We start from the raw sequence: 27,406 nt of genomic DNA, 5'->3' as shown, positions 1-27,406 counted from the left end.
GCTACAGTAACATGCTGACCCGGGCCAAAGCGGGTCAGCAGACCCGATTAACAGGTATTCTTAATGGCCCTTTTAACATTTTGGATGAGAAAAACACCGATGCATGAATTATGATGAGCCATGGACCACGGTGTTGTATGAGTATTGTGCAGGAGATTCAGAACTTATACTTTGCCAGAGGAGCATTGCTCGTCGGCATATTATACTACAAAATCAGCCATAACTTCTCAAAACAAGAGTCAACAAACTGCCGGTGAACATGAAAGAAATTGTGAAAGCTTGAAGTTTACACGTGTTTATTCTTTTAACAAACGCCATTCCGGCTAACTTTCATATTCAGACCTGTAATGACCCAATCACCTATAGACATTTTGACGTAATCGAATACAATATAACTGACTGAAAGAAACAAAAAATGGAAAAGAAGGAAAATGTTATGCACAAAGATGACAATTACCAACTACAGATACAAAGAGGATTTTCCCTCAAAAGAGTCAGTCCTATATGTGCTGATGGCAGTATAACTTAAAGATCATCTTGGCCCCGACAATTCATCTGGTCGGATATTTGAAGTGGAGTCGGCTATTATCCAATCAGTATGGGGCTGGTGGACATTGTTGTAATCTTGCCTGAACATCTCCTCCTTTTGCCATTCCTCCCACCTCTCAGCAAGGCCATCGCCTTCAAGCATTCTAACAACATCCGACATCTTTGGACGTTCTGTAGGCGTACTCTGCGTGCAGAGTAGAGCTACCTGAATAAGCTGCTCCACCTCTTCTTCATTGTAATTACCTTGGAGATCTACATCAACTAATGTTTCATATTTCTTGTCCTTCAGGAGTCCCTTCACCTGAATATCCAGTGGAATGCTGTTATAAGCCAATTTCGGCCGTGCATGTAACTTCACGAGTGAAAGCTTTGACTATAAAAGCCAGTAAAACAACATAATTCAAGTGCCATTAATTTGGCAGTTGCGGAGGTAGTTTGCTGTATTTGAATGAAAATGAAGGAAGTTATATTTTTCTTCTAATCTTCAGATAGCACTCAGAAGTGAAAAGTGTGCTCCCACGGGCAAAAATTGATATATTACTAGGATGTGCAAACTAACTAATTAAGCTCCGTACAAATCAAATGGAGGTGCAAATTTCTACACTAGTGACAACATGAGGGAATGATTTGACAGTCTGAACTGTTGAAGCACCTGCAAGTATAAGATGATGAAAGTAATCCTCTCTAATCATAATCTACATGCTCGTGTGATTTTAGCAATAATAGGTTTTCATTTGAAACATCTAAAACTAAAATGAAGTTACAGTGTATTGCAATACAAAGGTTACTTGCACAATATAAAACCGCAACAATTAATAAGCAATGATGTAGTTCTTGAAGGGAGCCCAGCAGTGCTGAACAACTAACACTACAGTACAAAACGATATCAAACTTTGACTTATAAAAGAGAAGAGACAGTTGGCTTGAGATTTTCAGAACAAATCCAAAATGCCGATCAAGCAAAACAACTAAAGCATATAGGACAGTATAAATGCTTACCCAATCAAGCAACATGACATCATCATCATTCGCAAGTCGAGCAAGATCAAAAGCCCTTTGGCCAGTTATGAGCTCTAGAAGCATAACCCCATAGCCAAACACATCCGTTTTCTCAGAAGATTTACCAGTGGATAAATATTCAGGGGCAATATGCCCAATTGTACCACGTACAGCAGTGGTAACGTGAGTATCCTTGTAGTCCATGAGTTTAGCTAACCCAAAATCCCCAACAACTGCTTCAAACTCCTCATCCAATAAGATATTTGCGGCTTTGACATCACGATGAATAATCTTAGGATCACAATGATCATGCAAGTAAGCAAGGCCTCTTGCCGACCCAAGTGCAATACGCTTCCTTTTTGGCCAGTCAAGTGGGGGCTCCGATTCAGGCCGCTCTACAAGAATGTAAATCATCCATGAGAATAAATTCAAGCTATTACGCGAACTGGAAACAGGTTCCTGTTTTAAGCTTGAATAAGTTTTAAGAAGAAAAACTGATCTTTTCAGGTCAATAAAACTTTAAAAAAGGGCAGCCCAATGCACAAGGCATCTCACGTTCATGCAGGGTCAGGGGAAGGGCCGCACCCCAAGAGATGTGATGTGGACAACCTACCCTGCTGCGAGCATTAGTGGTTTCTTCCACTGCTCGAACCCGTGACCTATAGATCACACGGAGACAACTTTACCGTTGCTCCAAGGCTCCCATTCCAAGTTATAAGGCATCATTATCTCCAGCTTCATACAATAATAAAATTTATTCTCTTTTTTAAGACATCTAATTGTTTGGTTGACTTACAAATTTGATCATAAAATTACATCTTAATCAGCAACTCAAATCTTTGATATTCAGTAAGATATCAAGGATAGCACCTCTTGTGAAATTGGTTGATAGAATCATGGCATGATCAATATATATGCTCCAACTTGAGGGGGAGTGTTGACATACAAGTTGTCTAGCACATGTATACACATGTACTACATCATAGCTAGCACATGTATATGAGTTGTATAGTAGGTGTAATACAAGTTGTGTAGCACATGTATACACATGTACTACATCATAGCTAGCACATGTATATGAGTTGTATAGTAGGTGTAATTAGGTGTATGACAACTAATAGATTAGGTGAATTAGTATTATAAATAGGCCTTGTAATCTTCTCTTCTAGATATGAAATATAGAACTTCTTTGGTTTCTAACATGGTATCAGAGCATTGAAGTTTTTTCATCAGTTTGTTGTTGGGAATTTTTTTTTGCTTTGATTCTATTTCACTATTTCCGGCCGCTTCTTTACAGATTTTTCTACTCACTATTCCGACCAAAGTGGTACTGTCAGAATTTGTTTTTCCTGACAACTTTCATTTTCCAAGATCACTGTTCCGGCACTGTTCACTGTACTGTTCACTGTTCACTGTTCAAATATTACTGTTCACTGTTCACTGCACTGTTCAAATTTCACTGCACTGTTCTTGACTATTTGATTATGCTATTATTCGGGTGCAAGATGACTGAAACGAAACCTACCGTTGATGTCATTCCGGTTATGTCCAAAATTACGGAGAATAAGTTCATGGTTCCCAATTACATGGATTGGAGTAAGACGATCCGTCTTTATTTGCGGAGCATCGACAAAGAGAACCACTTGGTTGATGATCCACCCAAGGATGAGACTAAATCAGTCTGGTTAAAGGAGGATGCAAAATTGTTTCTCCAAATCAAGAATTCGATGCACAGTGAGGTAAATGATCTAGTTTCTCATTGTGATTATGTGAAGGATCTAATGGATTATTTAGATTTTTTGTACTCTGGCAAAGGAAATTTGTCTCGCATGTATGATGTGTGCCAGGCATTTTACCATCCATCTATGCAAGATCGCTCTCTCACCACTTACTTCTCAGAGTTTAAGAAGGTGTATGATGAGCTTAATGTTATATTACCGTTTAGTCCAGATGTGAAGGTACAACAGGCTCAGCGTGAACAACTGGCGGTCATGAGTTTCCTTTCTGGTCTTTCTCCCGAATTTGAAGGGGCCAAATCGCAGATTTTATCTGGGACTGCTATCTCTTCCTTGAAAGAGGCCTTTACAAGAGTGTTGCGTACTGAAAAGTCTCATCCAGGTCCGACAGCCACGATCGATAGTGGTGCTCTGCTTAGCCGCGTCCAAAAGAATAGGAGTCATAGTAATCGCAATCGGAGTAGCGATAGTCGAGACCTAAAGCAAGGGGAAGTTGAATGTTTTTATTGTCATGAGCTCGGTCATACCATACGTTATTGTGTGAAGCTTCAGAATAAGAACAAAAGATCTCAGTATGCCAACATCGCCACTTCCGAGACTATTTCACCATCTCAGTCATCATCTCCTCCTATCAATACTATCCCCGAGTCAGGTAAAACCACTAAGTGTCTCCTCTCTTCGTCATCCAAATGGGTCATTGATTCTGGTGCCACAGATCATATGACAGGTAACTCTAAACTCTTTTCCACTTTTCAGTCACATACCCAATGTTCCACAGTTACTTTAGCCGATGGGTCTACCTCATATGTTTTAGGGTCTGGCACTGTTAACCCAACATCTTCTCTTTCCCTTAGTTCCGTCTTAAACTTGTCTGATTTTTCTTTCAATCTAATATCTGTCAGTAAACTTACTCGTACTCTAAATTGTTGTGTCTCATTTTTTCCCAATTATTGTCTTTTTCAGGATCTTACGACGAAGCAGATTATTGGTAAAGGTTCTGAGTCTGGGGGTCTCTATGTTCTTGAATCACAGGTGCCGAAATCCATTTCTTGTTCAACTGTGTTGTCTCCCTTTGATGTACACTGTCGATTGGGTCATTCATCCTTGTCTAGTTTGAAGAAGTTATATCCTCAGTTTCAGAGTATTTCCTCTTTAGATTGTGAGTCATGTCAGTTTGCTAAACACCATCGCCTTCCTAAAGTTTCTAGAGTCAATAAATGGGTCGACTTACCTTTTGAGTTAGTTCACACCGATGTTTGGGGTCCATGTCCTATTATCTCTAAAACTGGTTTTAGATATTTTGTTACCTTTGTGGATGATCATTCTCGTGTTACTTGGTTATATTTAATGAAAAATCGTTCGGAGTTGTTTTCAATTTTTTGTGCTTTTTGTGCTGAAATAAAAACTCATTTTAATGTTTCCGTTCGTAATTTAAGGAGTGACAATGCAAAAGAATATTTTTCGGATTTGTTTAAAGATTATATGGCTACAAATGGTATTCTACATCAATCTTCTTGTGTTGACACCCCTACTCAAAATGGGGTTGCGGAACGAAAAAATAGACATCTTCTTAGAAGTAGGCCGAGCACTCCTCTTTCAAATGAAAGTGCCAAAATGTTTTTGGGCTGATGCCGTCTCTACAGCTTGTTTTTTAATAAATCGTACGCCATCTTCTGTACTTCATGGTAATATTCCTTACAACATTCTTTTTTTCTCTAAGCCATTATTTCCTATTGAACCCAAAATATTTGGTTGTACTTGTTTTGTTCGTGATGTTCGTCCACAGGTAACTAAATTAGATCCAAAGGCCCTTAAGTGTGTGTTCTTAGGGTACTCACGTCTTCAGAAAGGTTATCGGTGTTATTCTCCAGATCTCAAAAGGTACTTAGTGTCTGCCGATGTCACATTCCATGAAAATTATCCGTTCTTTTCTTCATATGTTTATAACAGTCCTGAGGAAGAAGATGATACTTTGGTCTACACTGTCACACATCCAGTTAGTTCTCCAACACCTCTTCCTCAGTCACCCGTTTCCCTCGATCGACCATCCGAGCAGCCACCTGTTCTTCGTGTGTATACCAGGCGACAACAAACCTCAGAACCCGATCCTTTACCTACTTTTGCTTCGTCGGTAGATCCAACCTCCTGTGTTTCAGATCCTAGTTTGGATCTTCCTATTGCCATTCGCAAAGGTACACGACAATGTACTTATCTTATTTCTTCTTTTGTGTCTTATGACCATTTGTCTACTTCTTCTAGCTCGTTTATTGCATCATTAGATTCTGCTAGGATACCTAAAACTGTTCGTGAAGCATTGTCCCACCCAGGTTGGCATGATGCAATGATAGAAGAGATGATGGCTTTAGATGAGAATGGTACTTGGGAGTTGGCCGATCTGCCCACTAACAAAAAGGCTATTGGGTGCAAGTGGGTATTTGCTGTTAAGTTTAACTCCGATTGGACAATAGCTCGCCTTAAGGCACGTCTTGTTGCAAAAGGGTATGCACAGACCTATGGAGTCGACTATTTGGATACTTTTTCCCCGGTCGCCAAGTTAGCTTCTGTTCGATTATTCATTTCCATGGAAGCTACTTATGATTGGCCTCTGCATCAACTTAATATAAAGAATGCTTTTCTACATGGAGATCTTCAGGAAGAAGTATATATGGAGCAACCACCTGGGTTTGTTGCTCAGGGGGAGTGTGGAAAGGTATGTCGTCTTCGAAAATCTCTTTATGGGCTGAAACAGAGTCCCCGTGCTTGGTTTGGCAGATTTAGTGAGGCTGTTCTAGAATATGGGATGAAGAAAAGCAATTGCGATCATACGGTGTTTTATAAAAAGTCTGATGATGGTATTCTTTTATTGGTAGTATATGTTGATGACATCGTTATTACTGGAAGTGATATTACAGGAATTTCAACTCTAAAGTCTTTCCTTCACACTCAATTTCAGACGAAAGATTTAGGGCAACTAAAGTATTTTTTGGGAGTTGAAGTTACACGGAGCAAGAAAGGCATCTTCTTGTCCCAAAGGAAATATACTCTTTACTTGTTAGCTGAAACTTGAAAGTTGGGATCTAAACCATGCAGCATGCCAATGGCTCCTAACACACAACTCGTGAAAGAAGACGGTGAGATATTCGAAGATCCAGAGAAATATAGGAGATTGGTTGGGAAACTGAACTATCTTACAGTAACTCGTCCCGATATCGCATACTCTGTCAGCATTGTGAGTCAGTTTATGTCTTCCCCAACAGTCAGGCATTGGGCGGCTCTGGAGCAGATTCTTTGTTATCTAAAGGGATCTCCAGGACGGGGTCTAGTATATAAGAATAATGAACACACTAACATTGAGTGTTTCACAGATGCAGATTGGGCAGGGTCAAAAGCCGATAGGAGATCCACGACAGGATATTGCGTTTTTGTTGGTGGAAACTTGATTTCGTGGAAGAGTAAGAAACAAAATGTCGTATCTCGATCTAGTGCGGAAGCAGAATACAGAGCTATGGCACAATCTGTGTGTGAGGTTGTATGGGTACATAAACTATTAAGTGAAGTTGGCTTCCAAACTACAATGCCAGCAAAGTTGTGGTGTGTTAATCAAGCTGCTCTTCATATCTCCTCTAATCCTGTATTTCACGAAATGACTAAGCACATTGAAATAGATTGTCACTTTGTTCGTGAAAAGATTCAACAAAAGCTCATCTCTACAGGTCATGTTAGAACTGGAGATCAATTGGGAGACATTTTCACAAAAGCTTTGAATGGAGCTCGAGTTGAATATATCTGTAACAAGTTGGGCATGATCAATATATATGCTCCAACTTGAGGGGGAGTGTTTACAAGTTGTCTAGCACATGTATACACATGTACTACATCATAGCTAGCACATGTATATGAGTTGTATAGTAGGTGTAATACAAGTTGTGTAGCACATGTATACACATGTACTACATCATAGCTAGCACATGTATATGAGTTGTATGGTAGGTGTAATTAGGTGTATGACAACTAATAGATTAGGTGAATTAGTATTATAAATAGGCCTTGTAATCTCCTCTTCTAGATATGAAATATAGAACTTCTTTGGTTTCTAACAGACTTGTTAAATATACATGTCCATCATGAGAAGTCATAAAAGACTCAACCACTAACATATCAAATAGCTATTGGCTTCCACTTCTGCAGTAACTTCTTCAAATCTGTTACAAATTTATGAAAGAGAAATTAAAGACCACAGGCTTATCATTTTGAGTAGCTATTGGCTTTTACTGTGTTTAATCATGCACAAGGCATCTCGCGTTCATGCAGGGTCAGGGAAGGGCCGTACCCCAAGAGATGTGATGTGGATAACCTACCTTGCTGCGAGCATTAGTGGTTTCTTCCACCGCTCGAACCCGTGACCTATAGGTCACACGGAGACAACTTTACCGTTGCTCCAAGGCTCCCATTCCAAGTTATAAGGCATCATTATCTCCAGCTTCATACAATAATAAAATTTATTCTCTTTTTTAAGACATCTAATTGTTTGGTTGACTTACAAATGTGATCATAAAATTACATCTTAATCAGCAACTCAAATCTTTTATATTCAGTAAGATATCAAGGCGCCTGACTAAAAGTGAGCAAAAGCTAGAGACAAGTGCAGGAAAATTTAAAAAACAAGAGATACCTCTTAAACGTGATGCAACACTTCCGTTCTCCATGTATGGATAAACAAGCACGCGCTCAGTGGGAGTCATGCAAAAGCCCCTTAAACGCAGTAGATTTCGGTGTACAGCCATGCTGATCATTTCTACTTCTGTCTGAAACTGCAACTCCCCACCTTGAGTACGTTCCTCTTTTAGTCTTTTCACTGCAACTAAAGAGCCATCAGCTAACCGGCCCTTATAAACCTTACCAAATCCACCTCTACCAAGTATATTTCTGTTGCTAAAATTATCTGATGCAACTTGTAGTTCACGCAAGGAAAACCTCTTGAGTTGTCCTAGATGAACTTCTGGATCCTCTTCAGCTGCAAAAAAGCAGTTATAATAACTGAGTAAGAACACATCAAGTGGAAAGTACAATTAACTCAAATTTCAGTTTGAGTGTCCGAACCAGGAACATCAAAGAAGTGATCTTGTGGTTTCCTCCGACGCCACCAAACAAGAAAAATTGCAGGAGCTGCAAATAGAAGAGCAGCGCCTGCAGCAACTCCTCCAGCGATGGCTCCAGTTGCACTGTTGCCCACTGAAAAGATGATCGAGTTTCCAATACATAAGCTGATTTAACTTTTATTTGTACGACCTGAATTTAAATGTACAAGCAATTCTAAATAATATAAGGTACTTTTGATACACTACCACTCACACTTCAGAGTTTACAGTAAATCTAATTTCCGAAAAAAGAAAAAAAGATGCAGAGTTGAAAAGTTTAGTTTGGAAGTCATGCGTGCTAGATTACAACAAGACTCCAACACCTGTACAACTGATCTAAAAAAGCTAACAATATTTATTAGTGCCTTAAGTAATAATAACTTTTATTTGTAAATGCTTTCATAAGGGAATCCTGTTTGTTCTCTTCCCCAGGCAACAGGCCTTTCCTTTCTTCCCATAGCCTGCTCCCCTTCTCGTGAATAATCTAAAGGATTCTTTTCACAAAAACTAAATTGGAAAAGGGAAAAAGGAGAGGTAGCACAGTTTCATAACAGTATAAACACAAATAATCTCAACAAACCTGAAGAAGAAGATGAGGGTGTAGGAGGAAGAGGAGGAGGCGGAGAAGCTGGAGGAACTTCCAATTGGTTATTAGCAAAACTGAAATATAGGTACTCTATAGTTAGATATTCAATTTTGTTACTTCAGGAACAGAAAGTAACAACAAACTTGTGCTTCTGACACACCTTATAGGAGTAAAAAGCGTAAAGGAACCATTGACTGGAACTGGTCCTGTCAAATGATTGCTTGAGAGATCACTGCATTGCAAGGAAATGAAAATTAGTTACCCAAAAGAAGTAGACCAACACAGACAACAGACAGTACTTGATAAATAAGGGAACAACTTTATACTTACAGTACTTGAAGTGCAACAATGGTGGTTAGAGACATGGGAATACGTCCACTCAAACTGTTATTATTCAGCCTCCTTCAATTCAGAAAAGAAAAAAAGGATAAGAAAAAAGAAGGTCGATCATGGGCAAGTAAACAACAACAACAATGAACCCAGTGTAATCCCATAAATGGGGTCCGGGGAGGCTAGTGTGTACGCAGACCTTACCCCTACCATACAAAGATAGAGAGGTTGTTTCCGATAGGCCCTCGGCAAAGAAGGTTGTCAAAGCGAATAGAGCTCATTACTCTGTAACACTCCTCAAACTTATAAAAGTTTCGAGACACGCTAACTATAGAACTAGATTATTACTATTTTTTTATTATTTTTATCTTGCCTATAGTGATATATATATATAAGTGGATATACAATTAGAAAAAAATATAATAGTTTTAATATTATTAATTATTAAAAGTGGATATCATTAATTATTAGTTAAGTTTTAAAAAAAAAAGGGATTAACCTAAAGCCCATAAAGTAGTTATTGTAAACAAAGGCTTAAAGCCTTATACAAAAAAAAAAAAAAAAAAAAAAAAAAACGTATCTGCCTTTTCAAAAGGCATAAGACAAAAGGCTTAAAAAGCCTTAATCAAGTCAAGATTTAAAAAGCCTGAAGGCTGAGGACTCTTATACGAAAAAAAAAACAGAAGATTTAAACTTTTATTCATTCACGCAATTCTTATACGGGAAAAAGAATCAAAACGTTGTTCTGTTCAGCAGCGAATGCAAGGCACGCAGGCAGCAACAAAAAAAAAATTCTAGGATTCTTTACAAATTACGAATTCTTGAACTTAGGTATATAAATTCCCTATTGTCAATTATCCTACAGTAGTAGTAGGTAAGAATTGAATAGTTAATTCACTTTTTTCTCTATATAAACAATAAATTTCATATTTAAGTGTAGTACTTTAAAATTAATTAAAATGCACTGGTTGTTGTAGAATTAATTGTTTGATGGGTATAAATTGGAGTGGGCTCTACGTATTGGCTCAAGGAGTTTTGAGGTGAGTTGATATAACTCTTTACTAAAGTGGTTTAACTCACAAAAGCACGCACACAAGGTGTTTGATGAATTGCATAAAAGAGTTAATATATACTTAATTGGAGTAGTAAGTACCTATTAGCTTAGAATTATTTTCTAGCTAAAGTTTAGATGATTATTTGGATATATGTGCATAAATTTCAGATTTTTATGTTATTCTTATATGTCATTTTCATGTTGAAAATTCATGAAGGATCAAGAACCTTTATAAATACTTTTGAATGTTTATTTCATTCTTATGTCATGCCTTACATTTAATGATACCAGTATGAGTATGTATAAATGATTTAGACTTGAAAAATCACAAGAAGAAGTTTTAGAAAGAAAACATTTTTGGGAGTATCCTTTATTTTGAGAAGGGGTCATCGTCCAGGCCTAGGGTCCTGACCAAGGCATTGACTTCCTGAAACTACTTGTGCCAAAGTAGGGAGCACACGAGCCGAGGGCCTCGTTGCTGAGAAATTACTTAGTCATGCTAAGGTATGATACATGAGCGCTGAGAACCATGAAGCGAGTTGCACCTCGTGGATTGGGCCTATTCGATCAGGTTGGGATCGAACCCGTGCCGATCACACGGTGACTGAGATAGAATTAAGTCAGGATAGTTGGAACTCCCAAAGTACAAAGTGAAGTATTTTTTTTTTAGAAATAAAAAGAAAAGAATTTCCTTTAGAATATTCATAAACTGCTATTATGCAATTAATTAGAATTATTCTTATAAGCTCTATTCTTTACATGCATTTAGAACATTTACTCATAATGTATATGTTATTAAAGTTTCGCCCCCTGTTGTTGAAACTCACTGAGTACAATGGATGGTACTGACGTTCTCTTTTGGGAACCTATGTTGGTCTGCGGTACAACGTAGGAACCGAATTTGCAGGCGAGCAGGCTACGAGTTAGGACTTCCTTCTTCTCCAGTGCTATTGGTGAGCTCCGCTTTTGTTCGTGGAGTGTTCCTTAGAGTCATCTTTATTTAGTTATTTCTTTGTTACTTAGAGAACTGGCCAGGAAATCTCATGTCCCGAGCAGTGCGTCAGTTTATCAGTAGAGGCTTCATAGACGTAGTCGTTGGGTTGAGATTCAGATGTTTTTGATAATAACTTAGCAGTAATTCAGTAGTTACTACGAATAAAGTTTTGGAGTTGATTTATTGAAATATCTGAGTTAATCAAAAGTATTTGGTTAGAGTATTGCCTTGTTGCATATAAAGTTTGGTGTTATAATAGATTTGATAAGCAGAGATGGTTCGCTAGGTCATGTTTAGTGATCGAGTGCCGGTCTCGGCTTGTTCAGAAAATGGGTCGTGACAAACTTGGTATCAGAGTCAGGTTTATGGAGTCCTAGGGGTCTATGAAGTTGTGTTAGTAGAGTCTTGTTTATGTGTATGAAGTGCGCCATACTTATAAACATGAGGCTACAAGCATTTAGGAAAAGTCTCTTTTTTCATACTTTAGATCGTGCAATAGAGTCTACCTCTAAGAAATTATCTAATTTATTCGTTTCTTCAAAACTCGCAGAAATGGCTCGTACTCGCAACTCTGACACCGATACTCAGGATGCTGCTCAAGAAACTATCGCTACTATTGTGGCTCAAGGTAGAACTAAGAAGGCTTCGACCCAGAAAAGGAGGGGAAAATCCACAAAGGGAGTCCAAATACCCCGGGTTGAACGAGAAGAAGGGGTGGAGCATGATGATTCAGTACCTCAGGATCCAGTACCGCCCCCAACAGCAACCCCAGCTCATGCAACTATATCTCCCGAGGTGGGTCAGATGTTTAATGCTATCAACAGTGCTATGGAGATGTTTAAAGCCTTTATGGCCAACCAGAATGAGAGTAGAGATGAGATTCCACCTCAATCAAATAGAGAGAGCAATTCTGAGTCCTCAAGAGTGAATGAATTTTTAAAGTTGAGTCCTCCAGTGTTCTATGGTTCTATAGTTGATGAAGATCCTATGTTGTGGCTGGAGGGTGTCAAGAAAGCCCTCCGAGTGATGAAAGCATTTGATGATGAAGCTGTGGAGCTAGCTGCTTACCAGCTTAGAGATGTGGCCGGCGCTTGGTTTGAGATGTGGGAAAAGGAAAGAGATGAAGATGATGGTCCGCCTACTTGGGAAGAATTTGAAGAGGCCTTCATGGCTAACTTTATCCCAGAAGAGGATAGGGAAGCTAAGGCTACAGAGTTCGAACAGCTCAAGCAAGGGAATAAAAGTGTGCAAGAGTACTACATGGAATTCATAAGGTTAGCTAAGCATGCTCCTCACATGGTTAAGACAGAAAAAGCAAAGATTCGCAGGTTTGTTGGCGGTTTAGCTTACCACATTAAGGATACGACATCAGCTGCAGCAGTAGGGATGGAAGCCTTCTCCTCTGTTGTGGGATTTGCCAAGCACTTAGAGAAAGACAGACAACTAAGGAGAGAAGAAAAAGAGCATAACAAGAAAGCCCGGACAACGGGCAAGTTTAATGGTACATCCAGCGGAGGTGGAAGGGATTCCTCTAATAAGGAGTCATTAGCACCAGCTCAGTCCAGTCATCGGTCAGGTGGGCCTTCCTTCAAACGTACTCAGAGTTATGGAAATCAGTCTCGCCAGAATCAGAATTTTAGGACATCATCCTCACATAGCCAGAGTCATGCTGAGCAACACTCACACCAGCAAAGTCTTTGTGGAACATGTAAGCGGCAACATTCAGGTCAGTGCAAGCTCGGGTTTCATGGTTGCTACCATTATGGAGACATTGGTCATATAAAGGCCAACTGCCCAAAGTTGCGACGTAATTTCAGTGGTGGATCAACTCGTCCTTCTAGTTCCTCAGCTACTGCAGTTGCACCCCCTCAGGCTCGGGATTTTCATAATCAGACCGGGCATGGAACAGGTAGAGGTGCAGACCGAGTTACTCAGGGAGGGGGACAACCCCGTTTGTTTGCTACACTTGATCGTCAGAGTGCAGAAGCAACTGCAAAAGTTATTACTGGTATACTTTTAGTCTGCTCACATAATGCTTATGCCATAATGGATCCAGGTTCAACGTTTTCATATGTGACTCTATACTTTGCAATTAACCTCGGACTAGAATCTGAACAACTTAGTGAGTCGTTCCTCGTATCTACTCCAGTTAGCGAGTCAGTGAAAGTAACCAGAGTCTATAGAGGTTGTATAGTTTCAGTCCAAGGTCGCAACACCAAAGCCGATCTCATAGAGTTAGAAATGGTGGATATTGATGTGATAATGGGTATGGATTGGTTGTCTTCCTGCTATGCCATGTTAGATTGTCATGCCAAGATAGTCAGGTTCCAATTTCCAAATGAAGAAGTCTTAGAGTGGAAGGGTAGTTCAACATCACTTGTAGGTAAGTTTATTTCTTACCTTAAGGCACAACGAATGATCGGTAAGGGGTGTCTCGCCTATTTGGCTCACATTATTAATCCAGAATCAGAACCACCAGCTCTTCAGTCAGTACCAGTTGTTCGAGAATTTCCAGAAGTTTTCCCAGATGACCTTCCCGGACTTCCTCCCGAAAGAATCATAGACTTCGGCATTGATCTCATGCCAGGCACTCAACCCATATCCATACCTCCTTATAGGATGGCTCCAGCAGAACTTAATGAGCAGAGAGAACAGTTGAAAGACCTTCTTAACAAGGGTTTCATCAGACCGAGTGTTTCACCGTGGGGTGCCCCGGTCCTGTTTGTCAAGAAGAAAGATGGGTCTCTCAGAATGTGTGTCGACTATCGGCAGTTGAATAAAGTTACCATTAAGAACAAATACCCACTGCCAAGAATTGATGATTTATTTGATCAACTTCAGGGTGCAAAGTACTTTTCAAAAATAGACTTGAGGTCGGGGTACCATCAGTTGAGAATCAGAGAAGAAGATATATCTAAAACAGCCTTTAGGACTCGCTACGGGCACTATGAATTTCTAGTAATGTCCTTCGGGTTGACAAATGCTCCGGCTGCATTCATGGACCTCATGAACAGTCTTCAAGCCATTCCTAGATACTTTTATTATCGTGTTTATAGACGATATTTTGGTATACTCTAAGAGCAAGGAAGAACATGCAGAACACCTTAAAATAGCCTTGCAGACCTTGAAGGAGAATGAGCTTTATGCCAAATTTTCAAAATGTGAGTTCTGGTTGCAGTCAGTAGCATTCTTAGCCACGTGGTATCTAGTGAAGGAATAAAAGTAGACCCTCAGAAGACAGAAGTAGTCAAGAACTGGCCTAGGCCAACAACGCCAACCGAAATCAAGAGCTTCTTGGGGTTAGCTGGCTACTATAGAAGGTTTGTAGAGGGGTTTTCGTCACTTGCGGCTCCATTAACTAAGTTGACTCAGAAAGCAGTTAAGTTCCAATGGTCAGACGCTTGTGAGCAGAGTTTTCAAGAGTTAAAGAAAAGGTTGACCACTGCACCTGTGTTAACCTTGCCGACAGGTTCGGGTGGGTTCACAGTGTATTGTGATGCCTCTAGAGTGGGCCTTGGTTGTGTTCTTATGCAAAATGAAAAAGTTATTGCTTATGCTTCCAGGCAGTTAAAAAATCATGAAAAGAACTACTCCACACACGACTTGGAGCTTGCAGCAGTGGTGTTTGCATTAAAAATATGGCGACACTACCTTTATGGCGAGCATTCTGAAGTGTTTACAGATCACAAAAGTCTCCAGTACATTTTCAAGCAAAAAGAACTAAATTTGAGACAAAGGAGGTGGCTTGAGCTATTGAAAGATTATGACATCAATATCCTTTATCACCCGGGCAAAGCTAATGTAGTAGCAGATGCACTTAGTAGGAAGTCAATGGGTGTCTTGGCCCATCTTGCAGTACAAAGGCGATCTTTGGGTCGAGAAATTCAAAAACTAGCAAATGATGGAATTAGATTGAATGAGACCAAAGAAGGAGATATAACTGCTTATGCCTTAGCGCAGTCCTCCCTTATTGTGCATGTTAAGGCTAAGCAAGACGAAGATCCGTACTTAGTGAAATTAAAAGAAGGAGTCAGAAACAAAGAAATCACTGCTTTCACTCTAGGAAGTGACAGAGTTTTGAAGTTGAATGATCGGTTATGTGTGCCTGATGTAGATGATCTTAGGAAGGCCATAATGGAGGAAGCTCACAATTCGAGGTACTCTATCCACCCAGGTGCTACCAAAATGTATCTAGATTTGAAAGAGTTATATTGGTGGAAAGGCATGAAGAAACAAGTAGCAGATCATGTGGCTAAATGTTTAAATTGCCAGCAAGTCAAAGCCGAGCATCAGAGGCCTGGTGGTCTAGCTCAAGACATAGAGATACCACAGTGGAAGTGGGAGATGATTAATATGGATTTCGTAGTAGGTCTACCTCGCACATACCGTAAACATGATTCAATTTGGGTTATTGTAGACCGACTGACAAAGTCCGCACATTTCCTACCAGTAAAGATGACAGACTTCGCAGAGCAGTATGCACAGTTGTACATCAAAGAAATAGTCCGATTGCATGGTACTCCAGTTTCAATCATATCTGACAGAGGCCTCAGTTCACGACGCATTTTTGGCAGGCATTTCAGAAAAGATTAGGTACCAAGGTAAATTTAAGCACCGCTTTTCATCCACAGACCGATGGCCAGGCAGAAAGGACCATTCAGACTCTCGAAGATATGTTGCGTGCGTGTGTTATAGATTTTGGAGGTAATTGGGATGATCACTTGCCGCTTATAGAATTTGCTTACAATAACAGTTATCAGGCCAGCATTGGTATGGCTCCTTACGAAGCGTTGTATGGGCGGAGATGTAGGTCTCTAATGGGTTGGTTTGAACCAGCAGAGGTGTCGTTGATTGGTCCAGAGTTTGTTTGTGAGGCCTTGGAGAAAGTTCAGCTAATTAGAGAAAGACTTAAAGCGGTTCAGAGTCGTCAAAAGTCTTATTCTGACAAGAGGCATCGTGAGTTAGAGTTCATGGTTGGTGATAAGGTGTTTTTAAAAGTTTCACCAATGAAAGGAGTTATGAGGTTTGGTAAGAAAGGGAAACTTAGCCCTAGATTTATCGGACCTTATTAAATTCTAGAAAAGAAAGGAAACGTGGCTTATAAGCTAGCGCTACCCGTTGAGTTGTCCTCTCTTCATCCTGTCTTTCATGTGTCTATGCTTGGAAAGTACATTCATGATGTGTCGCATATAATACCTTCCGATACCATAGAAATTAATGAAGGCTTGACTTATGAAGAGGTACCTATAGAAATTCTCGATAGACAGGTAAGAAAGTTGAGAACAAAAGATATAGCATCGGTAAAAATTTTGTGGAGTAATCATCATTCAAAAGAAGCTACGTGGGAGGTCGAGGAAGATATGAGGAAGAAGTATCCTTATTTATTTGAGTAACAAGGTATGTGAACCTAGGTTTGGCTTGACATTTATATTTCATTTATTAAATACAAGTTAGCAAGTGTTTATGTCCTTCCTAGATTATATTTAGTTGTTGTAGTTATTTAGTTTATGCCAGAGTATAATTAATTCATTAAAGTGATTTACTTTTGCTAAAGTGTTGTGCTTTAGATTCTCGATAGTTGTTGTGGTACCTCCTTGCCGGAGTGTGAGTAATTAATTTATGAGCTGCGTATGGTGCCTATGAATGGCCTGTTATGGTATATTTGGTTGTTGTTGATGTGGTTGTGGTATTTGTGACAGGGATTATTTTTTTTGGATAGTCCAATTCACAAGGGAAACTCTGCCGAAATTTTTGAAAATTTAGGGGGAGCCAAAATTTTGAGTCCCTTGGAAGAATGAGTAGTGCTAAGAAAACTTAAGAGGTTCAAGGACCTAAGGGATGATTGTTAACTTAAGAATAAGGCAATAGCAACATTCGAGGACGAATGTTTTTAAGGAGGGAAGATTGTAGCACTCCTCAAACTTATAAAAGTTTCGAGACACGCTAACTATAGAACTAGATTATTACTATTTTTTAATTATTTTTATCTTGCCTATATATATATATATATATAAGTGGATATACAATTAGAAAAAATATAATAGTTTTAATATTATTAATTATTAAAAGTGGGTATCATTAATTATTAGTTAAGTTTTTAAAAAAAAAGGGATTAACCTAAAGCCCATAAAGTGGCTATTGCAAACAAAGGCTTAAAGCCTTATACAAAAAAAAAACGTATCTGCCTTTTCAAAAGGCATAAGACAAAAGGCTTAAAAAGCCTTAATCAAGTCAAGATTTAAAAAGCCTGAAGGCTGAGGACTCTTATACGAAAAAAAATAGAAGATTTAAACTTTTATTCATTCACGCAATTCTTATACGGGAAAAAGAATCAAAACGTTGTTCTGTTCAGCAGCGAACGCAAGGCACGCAGGCAGCAACAAAAAAAAAAATCTAGGGTTCTTTACAAATTACAAATTCTTGAACTTAGGTATATAAATTCCCTATTGTCAATTACCCTACAGTAGTAGTGGGTAAGAATTGAATAGTTAATTCACTTCTTTCTCTATATCAACAATAAATTTCATATTTAAGTGTAGTACTTTAAAATTAATTAAAATGCACTGGTTGTTGTAGAATCAATTGTTTGATGGGTATAAATTGGAGTGGGCTCTACGTATTGGCTCAAGGAGTTTTGAGGTGAGTTGATATAACTCTTTACTAAAGTGGTTTAACTCACAAAAGCACGCACACAAGGTGTTTGATGAATTGCATAAAAGAGTTAATATATACTTAATTGGAGTAGTAAGTACCTATTAGCTTAGAATTATTTTCTAGCTAAAGTTTAGATGATTATTTGGATATATGTGCATAAATTTCAGATTTTTATGTTATTCTTATATGCCATTTTCATGTTGAAAATTCATGAAGGATCAAAAACCTTTATAAATACTTTTGAATGTTTATTTTATTCTTATGTCATGCCTTACATTTAAGGAACCAGTATGAGTATGTATAAAAGATTTAGACTTGAAAAATCACAAGAAGAAGTTTTAGAAAGAAAAGATTTTGGGAGTATCCTTTATTCTGAGAAGGGGTCATCGTCCAGGCCTAGGGTTCTGACCAAGGCATTGACTTCCTGAAACTACTTGTGCCAAAGTAGGGAGCACACGAGCCGAGGGCCTCGTTGCTGAGAAATTACTTAGCCATGCTAAGGTATGATACATGAGCGCTGAGAACCATGAAGCGAGTGGCACCTCGTGGATTGGGCCTATTCGATCAGGTTGGGATCGAACCCGTGCCGATCACACGGTGACTGAGATAGAATTAAGTCAGGATAGTTGGAACTCCCAAAGTACAAAGTGAAGTATTTTTTTTTAGAAAGAAAAAGAAAAGAATTTCCTTTAGAATATTCATAAACTGCTATTATGCAATTAATTAGAATTATTCTTATAAGCTCTATTCTTTACATGCATTTAGAACCTTTACTCATAATGTATATGTTATTAAAGTTTCGCCCCCTGTTGTTGAAACTCACTGAGTACAATGGATGGTACTGACGTTTTCTTTTGGGAACCTACGTTGGTCTGCGGTACAACGTAGGAACCGAATTTGCAGGCGAGCAGGCTACGAGTTAGGACTTCCTTCTTCTCCAGTGCTATTGGTGAGCTCCGCTTTTGTTCGTGGAGTGTTCCTTAGAGTCATCTTTATTTAGTTATTTCTTTGTTACTTAGAGAACTGACCAGGAAATCTCATGTCCTGAGCAGTGCGCCAGTTTATCAGTAGAGGCTTCATAGACATAGTCGTTGGGTTGAGATTCAGATGTTTTTGGTAATAACTTAGCAGTAATTCAGTAGTTACTACGAATAAAGTTTTGGAGTTGATTTATTGAAATATCTGAGTTAATCAAAAGTATTTGGTTAGAGTATTGCCTTGTTGCATATAAAGTTTGGTGTTATAATAGATTTGATAAACAGAGATGGTTCACTCGGTCATGTTTAGTGATCGAGTGTCGGTCTCGGCTTGTTCAGAAAATGGGTCGTGACATACTCAGTACATGTGCTACATGTAGAGAGTAAAAACATTGACTAATGAAGACAAATACATATAGAATTAGATGATCTTACAAGATTAAGTCCAATATGCAAGAAAAAACTTGCTGACATTGTTTGCAGGTTGAGAATCACATTCATACATACAGTATTTAGCAATCATCTAAGTCCAAAGGCTTTTTTGTTTATCTCAGAATTGTCTTTTTCAGTTAAGCTGCACGGCTATGAGTCTATATAGACCACTAACCAAAATTTATTGACCAGTCCAATTACCTGGTCTTCACTCCGCAACCAATAAATACTTGGAAAACAAGAACAAAGTTTGCCAAGTATGTCAACCAACTCTCTAATACAGAGCAAAGACAGAATGAATCATACAGATATATTCCCCGTTGAACTCTCAAACTAAAAAGGTTTATTTGGCTGACAGCAGTAGCAATTTTCATTGCTTCCACAAATCAAATTCTTTTGTACAGAACACTTCCACACATCAATGTAAACATAAATATCGGAAAAGTTACAGAATTCTCCCTTATCATACAGCTTTGCTATAGAGAATTAGAAACTACAACCCCATTTGCACACATTAATATAGAAGGTACTCATTTCTAATTGAACTACTACTCATAAAAATAGGCTAAAGATTTGAAACATTAAAAAAAGAAAATAAAACCAAAATAACCAAACCAAAAGAAGAAACAAAAGGAAAAAGGAGAGAGAGAACGTGAAAGGAAAAAGAAGGTCTAACTCGTACAGGAAGCGTAGTTTCTGAAGCTTGCCCAGTGTGTCAGGGATTGGACCATTTAAGTTGTTCAGGTAAAGATCCAAGCTAACCAACTCTGTCAAGTTTCCCAGTTCATTTGGAATTCTTCCGCTTATGTTATTACTATAAAGCTCCCTGAAATTAAAAAAGAGAAAATAGCATAGCAATTTGTTCTGAGAATTGCAGACCGTGCAGCTTAAGATGAGATGTGTCAACTTAGCTGTGCATAGGTATGTTACACATTTGAAGGGTAAAATTGCTTCCACAGGTTATACTTTCAGGTAGACATGAAAAAGAGAACGATGCTACTAAAAGCAATAGGTATAACTATGAGCTTTGGATTGGAAGTTTCCCACCCAAACAGAGAGTATCGTGATTTTAGCACACAATATCACAATTTGGCAGACAAGGAATCAAGCAATAGTACATAACACCTAGCCGTTTTTTTTATATATACAAATAAAGTTTTTTCTTTAAAATGGTACCGAGATGGTACATAAAAAGTACAAAGCACAGCTGCAGCTCCTGCACCATTCATGCTACATATTCCCCCCTACGAAATACAAGAAATACAGATACTGATCCATTCTATCTGACTACTGCTATGACACCAAAAATACAAATTCTTGATACATTTGTTCTCGACTCTAGATAGCTGCAACCTCTTCCCCTCAAAACATGCTTTGTTCCTTTCCTGCCATATAGTTCACATTATGCACATTGGAATAGTCCTGCAGATTTGTTTTACAGCTCTTGCTATTCTCTGAGATTGTCAGATCTCCAATAGGCTCTTGATGTTCTGTGGTATTACCAAATATATGCCAATGATGTTAAAGAAAACCTCCCAACGATGTCTTGAAACTCTGCAATGTAAGAACAAGTGCTCAACTGTTTCTTGTTCTTTGTTGCCAAGATAGCATCTACTACATAGGGGAAAACCTCTCTTTTGTAAATTGCTCTGAGTTAAGCATGCAGTCCTAGTTGCTATCCACCCAAAACATGCAGCTTTCGTAGGTGCCTTGTTTCTCCGTATCATTTTCCAAGGCATATTAGGATCTCCTTGACCACTCTGTTGCATTAACATATTATAACAACTTTTAATAACTTCTGACTAAAAATACATTATCCTTGCTGTTGAACCAAGCTAGTCTGTCTGCTTTGTTCTGGTTTATTGAGCACGGGTTCGGTTGCTGAAGTAGGTGACAGAAACTTTCCAGTTCCCAATCTTTCAAATTCCTTCTGAAGGTGACATTCCAGCCTGAATCTGCATTGATATCTGCAATAAAGCCCTCTTTATTCAAAGCACAACTATATAGGTCTGGAAATCTGCTTCTAAAGCTCTCCTCTCCATCTCAACTATCCAACCAGAATTCAATTTCTGCACCATTACTAGTCTGGAGAAATTCATCCCACCATCCACCTATTTTCCCCATATAAAGCATCTATCATCTTATGCCAGATTTCCTCACTTCCCCTACTGTATCTCCATAACCATTTAAAGAGCAGGCTTCTATTATGTAACTTCAAGTTTCTCAACCCCCCCCCCCCAACCCACCCTTTTAATCTCCAATCACCACTTTCCAATTGACCAAACGAGTCTTTTTTTTTATCAGAGTTCCCATCCCATAGGAATGGTTGGGTAGCAGAATGAGCAGATCAAATATCTGTTAATGTCATTATATAAGGTATTAGAGCATGACTTATTTTAGCAAATGTACCCTTAGAAAATCATAATGCATAAATGGTTCATTTCTGCATGAGAATGAGGTAAATTGGCAATTATTAACATCATCAAAACCAAAGCCTAATGTTGCATAAATCAAACAGGATAAAGAGAAGGAATATCTCCTGTCAAATAAAGTCACTTCCTCCAAGTTCAATATAGCCTCTTTGGCCAGTTCACTTCCTAAAAAGGAATTTGACCATCTTGTTAAATAAGATTCAGCTAGACAATAGTATAAAAGAATAAGGTGTTAATGTCATAAAGTGGAGTAGTCTTTTGAAAATATCAAGCAATTTTATTTTGTAGTAATTTTAATTCTTGAATACAAAAAATAACTTTTTAAAAACAATCAGGTAAACTGGGACTAGAAGCAGAGTCACCAGTAAAATTGGCTTTTTTTGTCTGATAAACGGTCAAAAAGGCATCTTTGGGATCCAAAGAATATCCATGTACATGGACCAGAAATGCATTGGTACCTCCCAGATAAATTAAATATGGATATTTTAAATTAGGTGTGGATGATTCAAACTATCAACTTGGTGGAGCATTACATTTTCAGTACGTCAAGAAGCTACACAAGCAAGATGCAATGTTTTTCATGCCCCCGCCAAATTGACAAAAAGAAAAAGGGAGCGTCAGCATTCATTCCCACTATAAAGTGCCAGAAAAATGCTACTCTCCACCTCACAATTCTTCAACGAAGAATAGAAAATAAGGAATGTTGGGATTTAATTTCTTTACAATGTAATGGTCCCATGTAAGCAAGAGTTTGTGAGTTCGAGTCTCCCCAAGAGCAAGGTGGGACGTTCTTGGAGGGAAGAATGCCGGGGGTCTATTTGGAAACAGCCTCTCTACCCCAGGACAGGGGTAAGGTCTGCGTACACACTACCCTCCCCAGACCCCACTAAGTGGGATTATACTGGGTTGTTGTTGTTGTTGTTATTGTAATGGCCCCATGTACTTAACATTGAGTGAAGAAGAGAATAACCCTAACAATTTTCATATTTCAAGGACCTCAAATAGCAAGTTAATTATCTTTGAATACACGTTACTTCCCGAGGCCCAATTACATACAAAGATTGACATTTTTCACAATTGTTTGGGAATATTAAAAACTTATTGATACAAAACTCCTATATTATCTTTCAATAAACTTATTACTCCCCAAGACCAGCAATATACAATGATTCAGTTTTTCCAATAGAGATATTGTTCGAGTCAGCTAGCTTGGGCCTCGACTAATTTACTAAATACATGCTATCTCCCACCAGCATAAGTATTGGGTAACTTTGGCCACCAACTCTTAGGTAGATGGAGTGAATTCGCCTAGTGTCTCGTCTGCAAGGATTCAAACCTTGTGTTGTTACTCCGACACCTTGACCGCTAGGCCACCCTTTGGGGGTTGTTCTAACATTTACTTATTTAGGACAATAATAAATTTAGTAACATAAAACTTTCCTAGGTAATCAAACACTAGAATTTTTCTTCTGCACAAGCAAATATATACAAAGCTCATTGTACATTTATGTCATGAATACTGATTACATGATTACAAAGAAAACTAAATGAGTCGCCAAAAAGCAGTTACGGAACAAGTCAAAGAACAAACTGTAACATCCATGAGACATATTGATCCAACGAATATTTAACTTACAAGTACTGCAATTTCTGGAGTTGGCCAAGCTGTGGTACCAGTTGACCTGTTAGATTTGCATTTCCAAGATCACTGTGTAAAAAAATGCAGCCAAAATTCACAAATGAAGTTCATAACATAAAGGGATCAAAAAAAAAAAAGATTTTGTGTAGCTTACACTCTAGTAACATTATTTTCATTGTTGCATGTCACATGGAACCAAGTACAAGGATTAACAAGTGTTGGATCCCAACTCTGTAGAACACTATTAGGATCACCCAAATTGGTCTTCTGAGCATACAAAGCATCACCTGTCTTACATAAAAGATTATACATCAATGATCACCTCATCACACATTAAAACTAGAAATTTTGTTGTATTATTTACAGCAAAATGCCTCCTCTCTCTCCCCCTCAACGTCCCCTTCCCCCCCCCCACCCCCCGGACATTTTTTGGGGTCCATATAGTTCATAACCAAACCAAATATTTGGTGCTAAAATTGTCTCATGCAAGAGCATGGCGAATCCATAAATGTTTTATATGTATACACTGACAGTGCAATAAATTACTTAGAAACCAACTACGGGTAACATCTATAATAAGCCTCAATGGGTAACCTGGAAAAGCTAGTAGCAACCTGCTTAAATATAACTTAAATCCTTCATAGAATAATATCAACAAGCTGCAGTTCAACTTTTTATGTAAAGAGGAATCCCAATTGAACAGTCAACTCAATTAAGCTAACAAAACCAAATTTGAGCCTGAAAGTTAAACATCTTTTTAACTCCACACATATTCACCAAAATCTTCAAAAAGGAACAAACCTTCAGCGTTACCGGCAACCTGTGACAAGTTCAAAAGCAGCCCAGTTAAGCGTAGAAAAACCCAGATCACCAAGACCGACTGATCCATGATTCCCGGTCATCCACAACTAAAAATCAAGATTCCTCATTTAAACCATTCAACGAGAAAACCTAATCCCAAAAAGGTGAGGTCAATGCACTAAAATGGAAGCAAAGGGTCAGCTTCTGATAGAGAAAAGATTCAACAAAAGGTTATTTCAATTCCCCTGAAAATTGAAAGAATAGAAAGTTGGGAGAAAGCTTTGCTTTTTGTTTATGTATTTTAATGGTAATTGTTCAACGGAGGAATGGTGTAGGTGTGGGAGAGAGTTGGTCAAAGCTTCTTCTGCCTTTTCACAGATCACTCTTTGTCTATTCTATGGGAAATATATACAAAGTGCAGCTTGGATTATGCATTATATCATTTGGTAAAATTTTCCAAAAAGGGATTTGAAGATCATTCCTTTTGACACGAGTCATGTTCTATTCTTAATTCTTTCTTTTTTCTTTCTACTTTTGTGTACTGTACTTGTACTCTTTTGGGCTGAAGAAACAACAAAAAGATTATTTGACAAAGAATCTTTACCGAATTTAACTAAAGTTTTCCAAAATAGTAAGTATATATCAACAATAATAGAAGGATACTAGGAATATGTAATGTAATACCTTAATAATTGCAACTCCAATCACAGACACGTCATGTTCACTTTTTTTTTCCAGGAAAATACTTATGTACATTTGATATTTACATTAAAAAAACATAAGTTTACTGTAAATAAGTGATAATTGAGGTGAGAGAACATATTAGTTTAAAAATAGTTAGTAATTATTAAGATTATTCGTAGAGAAAAAATATATCATATATTCATTGATATATGTAAGGTACATTAATATCGAGCATGAATAAATAAAAATTTATTTTTACCGAAGGAAGTATTTTAACAGAACGAACGTAAGTAATTTAGTGCATTGTAAATGATATTACTGATTTTAATACTAGTTAAATGGACGCTGGTCTCATTTTAATACTACTTATTATTGATGTGTTAATTGTTAGAGGTATGTGTCTTTAACTTCTTTTTATTAATTTAGGAAAAAGAAATGAATGAATATCCTTCTTGGGAAGCTCCCTAACACTTTTTATTTTACCATCCCTAACAATTTGTTGAGTTTATAATTTAGTTTTCCACTTCTATTTTTTTTCCTTCAAGAATTTAACTTTTATACATTTAATATATAAAAATATCATTACAATTAAATCAATTATAAAATAATTATATATAAATTTTTATGATAAACATTAATTTACTACCTGATAGAAATAGTAACTAAGCGCAATCACAAGTTTAAACTGCGCAGTTAAGAATTTTTACACTTCGGATGGCATATAAATATCATGAAATGCAGCTTTAAATAGTGCCTACGCTAGTCTTTTTCTTTTCTGTGATAATATTAAGGGAATTGTCTCAGCTAAAATCTCAAAAAATACTTTATATAGGTTTAATTACTGTAGCAAGACAAAGCTTTGTAGGTGCAAGTCAGTGTTCTTAGTAAAAATATATGCTGCATGTAGGGCAACTAATCAATAATACTGATGGCGTAAAGCTAAATCTTAATAAAAAACTTTAAACTTATTTAAAAATTATAATATATGTTTGTTTGAAATTTATTCTTTTAGCTTATTGAGCCAAAGTTGTTAATTACTTTTTTATAATTAATTTTTTTTAATTATTTTTCGATTGAAAATACAACCAATATATCTAATTTTTGCTAGACATTGTGACCTGAGAAAAAGCTTATTAAGTTCAACTTTGAAAAATTACCTTCAACTGAATAATATATTCATTGTCTTCCAAAGTAACAACTAATTGGAACGAGGACACTAAAAACGTCATACTATAATTTCAATAGATAAATTTTCATGGTTTAATTAGTTTGAAGAGGCTTCCAAATGCGTTGTTATTGCGATCAAGACATGAAGATAGAGTTCCAGATGTCTTCAATTACTTGGTTTATCCCACTAGATGTTTCAATTAGGCACATTAGTGCTCTCTAATTTTTCTGCGTATACTTTTTAGTCCATATTATTAATATTCTCGGGAGTCGTTTGGTAGGATGCATTAGATAAAATAATACAAGCATTAGCTTTGTGTATTAATAATAACTTGTTTGGTACACTTTTTAAACCTATGCATTAGTTATGCAAGTATTAATTATACACCCTATTTGGTATTATCCTATGCATAACTCATGCATAGGAAACATGGCATTAACAATGCAATGGGTTTTAATGCATGCATTAGCTTAGTTAAAGATAAAATTGTCCTTCAAAAGTTATGCTTGATTAAATTATGTTATTATATTAATTCAAGTTTAAAATAATCCAAGAAAGTGGAAAATAAAATTATAGTCCTAGAAAATGAATAATACTTAGCATACTTTCTTTTTATAAATAAATATTTAGTTCTACACTAGATTAATAAGTAGACAAATAAAATAATTTTTTTAAAATTCTTTTCATATAAAAACATTCCTAAACATATGTTTCTTTTTAAAAGATAAAGTGATGGACTGGTTATGAGGGTGTTTTTGTAAATAAATAATTCTTTTAAAAATTGGACAATACTTTAATACATCAAACCAAACAATGGATAAGAAATATGTCAGCATAACTAATGTCAGCATAACTAATATTACCATCACCAATATACCTTATTCAGCATTAGCCTTATACACCCTACCAAACGACCCCTCAATGTATTCATTATAGTGACTACAGCATGTTAGTGTTATATATATATATATATATATATATATATATATATATATATATATATATATATATATATATATGAATATTTTTGTATCTTGTGTTTCCTTCGTCTTTTGTTGTTATTGAACAAGAAAAATCAATTTCAATATTTCTGCACCCGTCTACCAAAAAAAAAAAAGAACCCACAGATCTGATTTCTATCTGCCAAAACCAGCCTGTGCGGCGGCCAAACCAGCCTGTGCGGCAGCCAAGCCCACTAGATTGGTTATGAGGGTGTTTTTGTAAATAAATAAT

General features: G+C 37.3%; 2 protein-coding genes and 2 long non-coding RNA genes across 4 annotated transcripts; 3 read left to right on the top strand and 1 right to left on the bottom strand.

The window, feature by feature from the left end:
- Positions 1 to 239: 239 nt before the first annotated feature.
- LOC107825933 (BRASSINOSTEROID INSENSITIVE 1-associated receptor kinase 1) lies at positions 240 to 24,878 on the bottom strand. Its single transcript, XM_075223021.1, has 11 exons — positions 24,322 to 24,878; positions 23,675 to 23,807; positions 23,518 to 23,589; positions 20,132 to 20,275; positions 9,339 to 9,410; positions 9,169 to 9,240; positions 9,003 to 9,082; positions 8,385 to 8,516; positions 7,957 to 8,298; positions 1,549 to 1,943; positions 240 to 850 (listed from the first exon to the last, which is right to left on the bottom strand). The coding sequence occupies exons 1-11, from the start codon at positions 24,407 to 24,409 to the stop codon at positions 533 to 535; spliced, it is 1,848 nt and encodes a 615-aa protein (XP_075079122.1). The 5' UTR covers positions 24,410 to 24,878; the 3' UTR covers positions 240 to 532.
- LOC142164694 (uncharacterized) lies at positions 2,458 to 4,355 on the top strand. The gene is made up of 2 exons (XM_075223022.1): positions 2,458 to 4,011; positions 4,248 to 4,355. Exons 1-2 carry the CDS (start codon positions 3,033 to 3,035, stop codon positions 4,274 to 4,276), a joined length of 1,008 nt encoding a protein of 335 aa, XP_075079123.1. The 5' UTR covers positions 2,458 to 3,032; the 3' UTR covers positions 4,277 to 4,355.
- Positions 9,998 to 11,791, top strand: LOC142164696 (uncharacterized). Its single transcript, XR_012695601.1, has 3 exons — positions 9,998 to 10,212; positions 10,316 to 10,378; positions 11,285 to 11,791. It is a non-coding gene; the product is annotated as an uncharacterized LOC142164696 (long non-coding RNA).
- LOC142164695 (uncharacterized) lies at positions 17,518 to 19,312 on the top strand. The gene is made up of 3 exons (XR_012695600.1): positions 17,518 to 17,816; positions 17,963 to 18,025; positions 18,929 to 19,312. It is a non-coding gene; the product is annotated as an uncharacterized LOC142164695 (long non-coding RNA).
- Positions 24,879 to 27,406: the final 2,528 nt, after the last annotated feature.

The sequence above is a fragment of the Nicotiana tabacum genome, chromosome 10, assembly GCF_000715075.1.
Source record: "Nicotiana tabacum cultivar K326 chromosome 10, ASM71507v2, whole genome shotgun sequence".
In the NCBI taxonomy this organism is placed as follows: Eukaryota; Viridiplantae; Streptophyta; class Magnoliopsida; order Solanales; family Solanaceae; genus Nicotiana; species Nicotiana tabacum.
The sequence above is the reverse complement of the archived record's forward strand: the minus strand, read 5'-3'. Positions and strand labels throughout refer to the sequence as shown.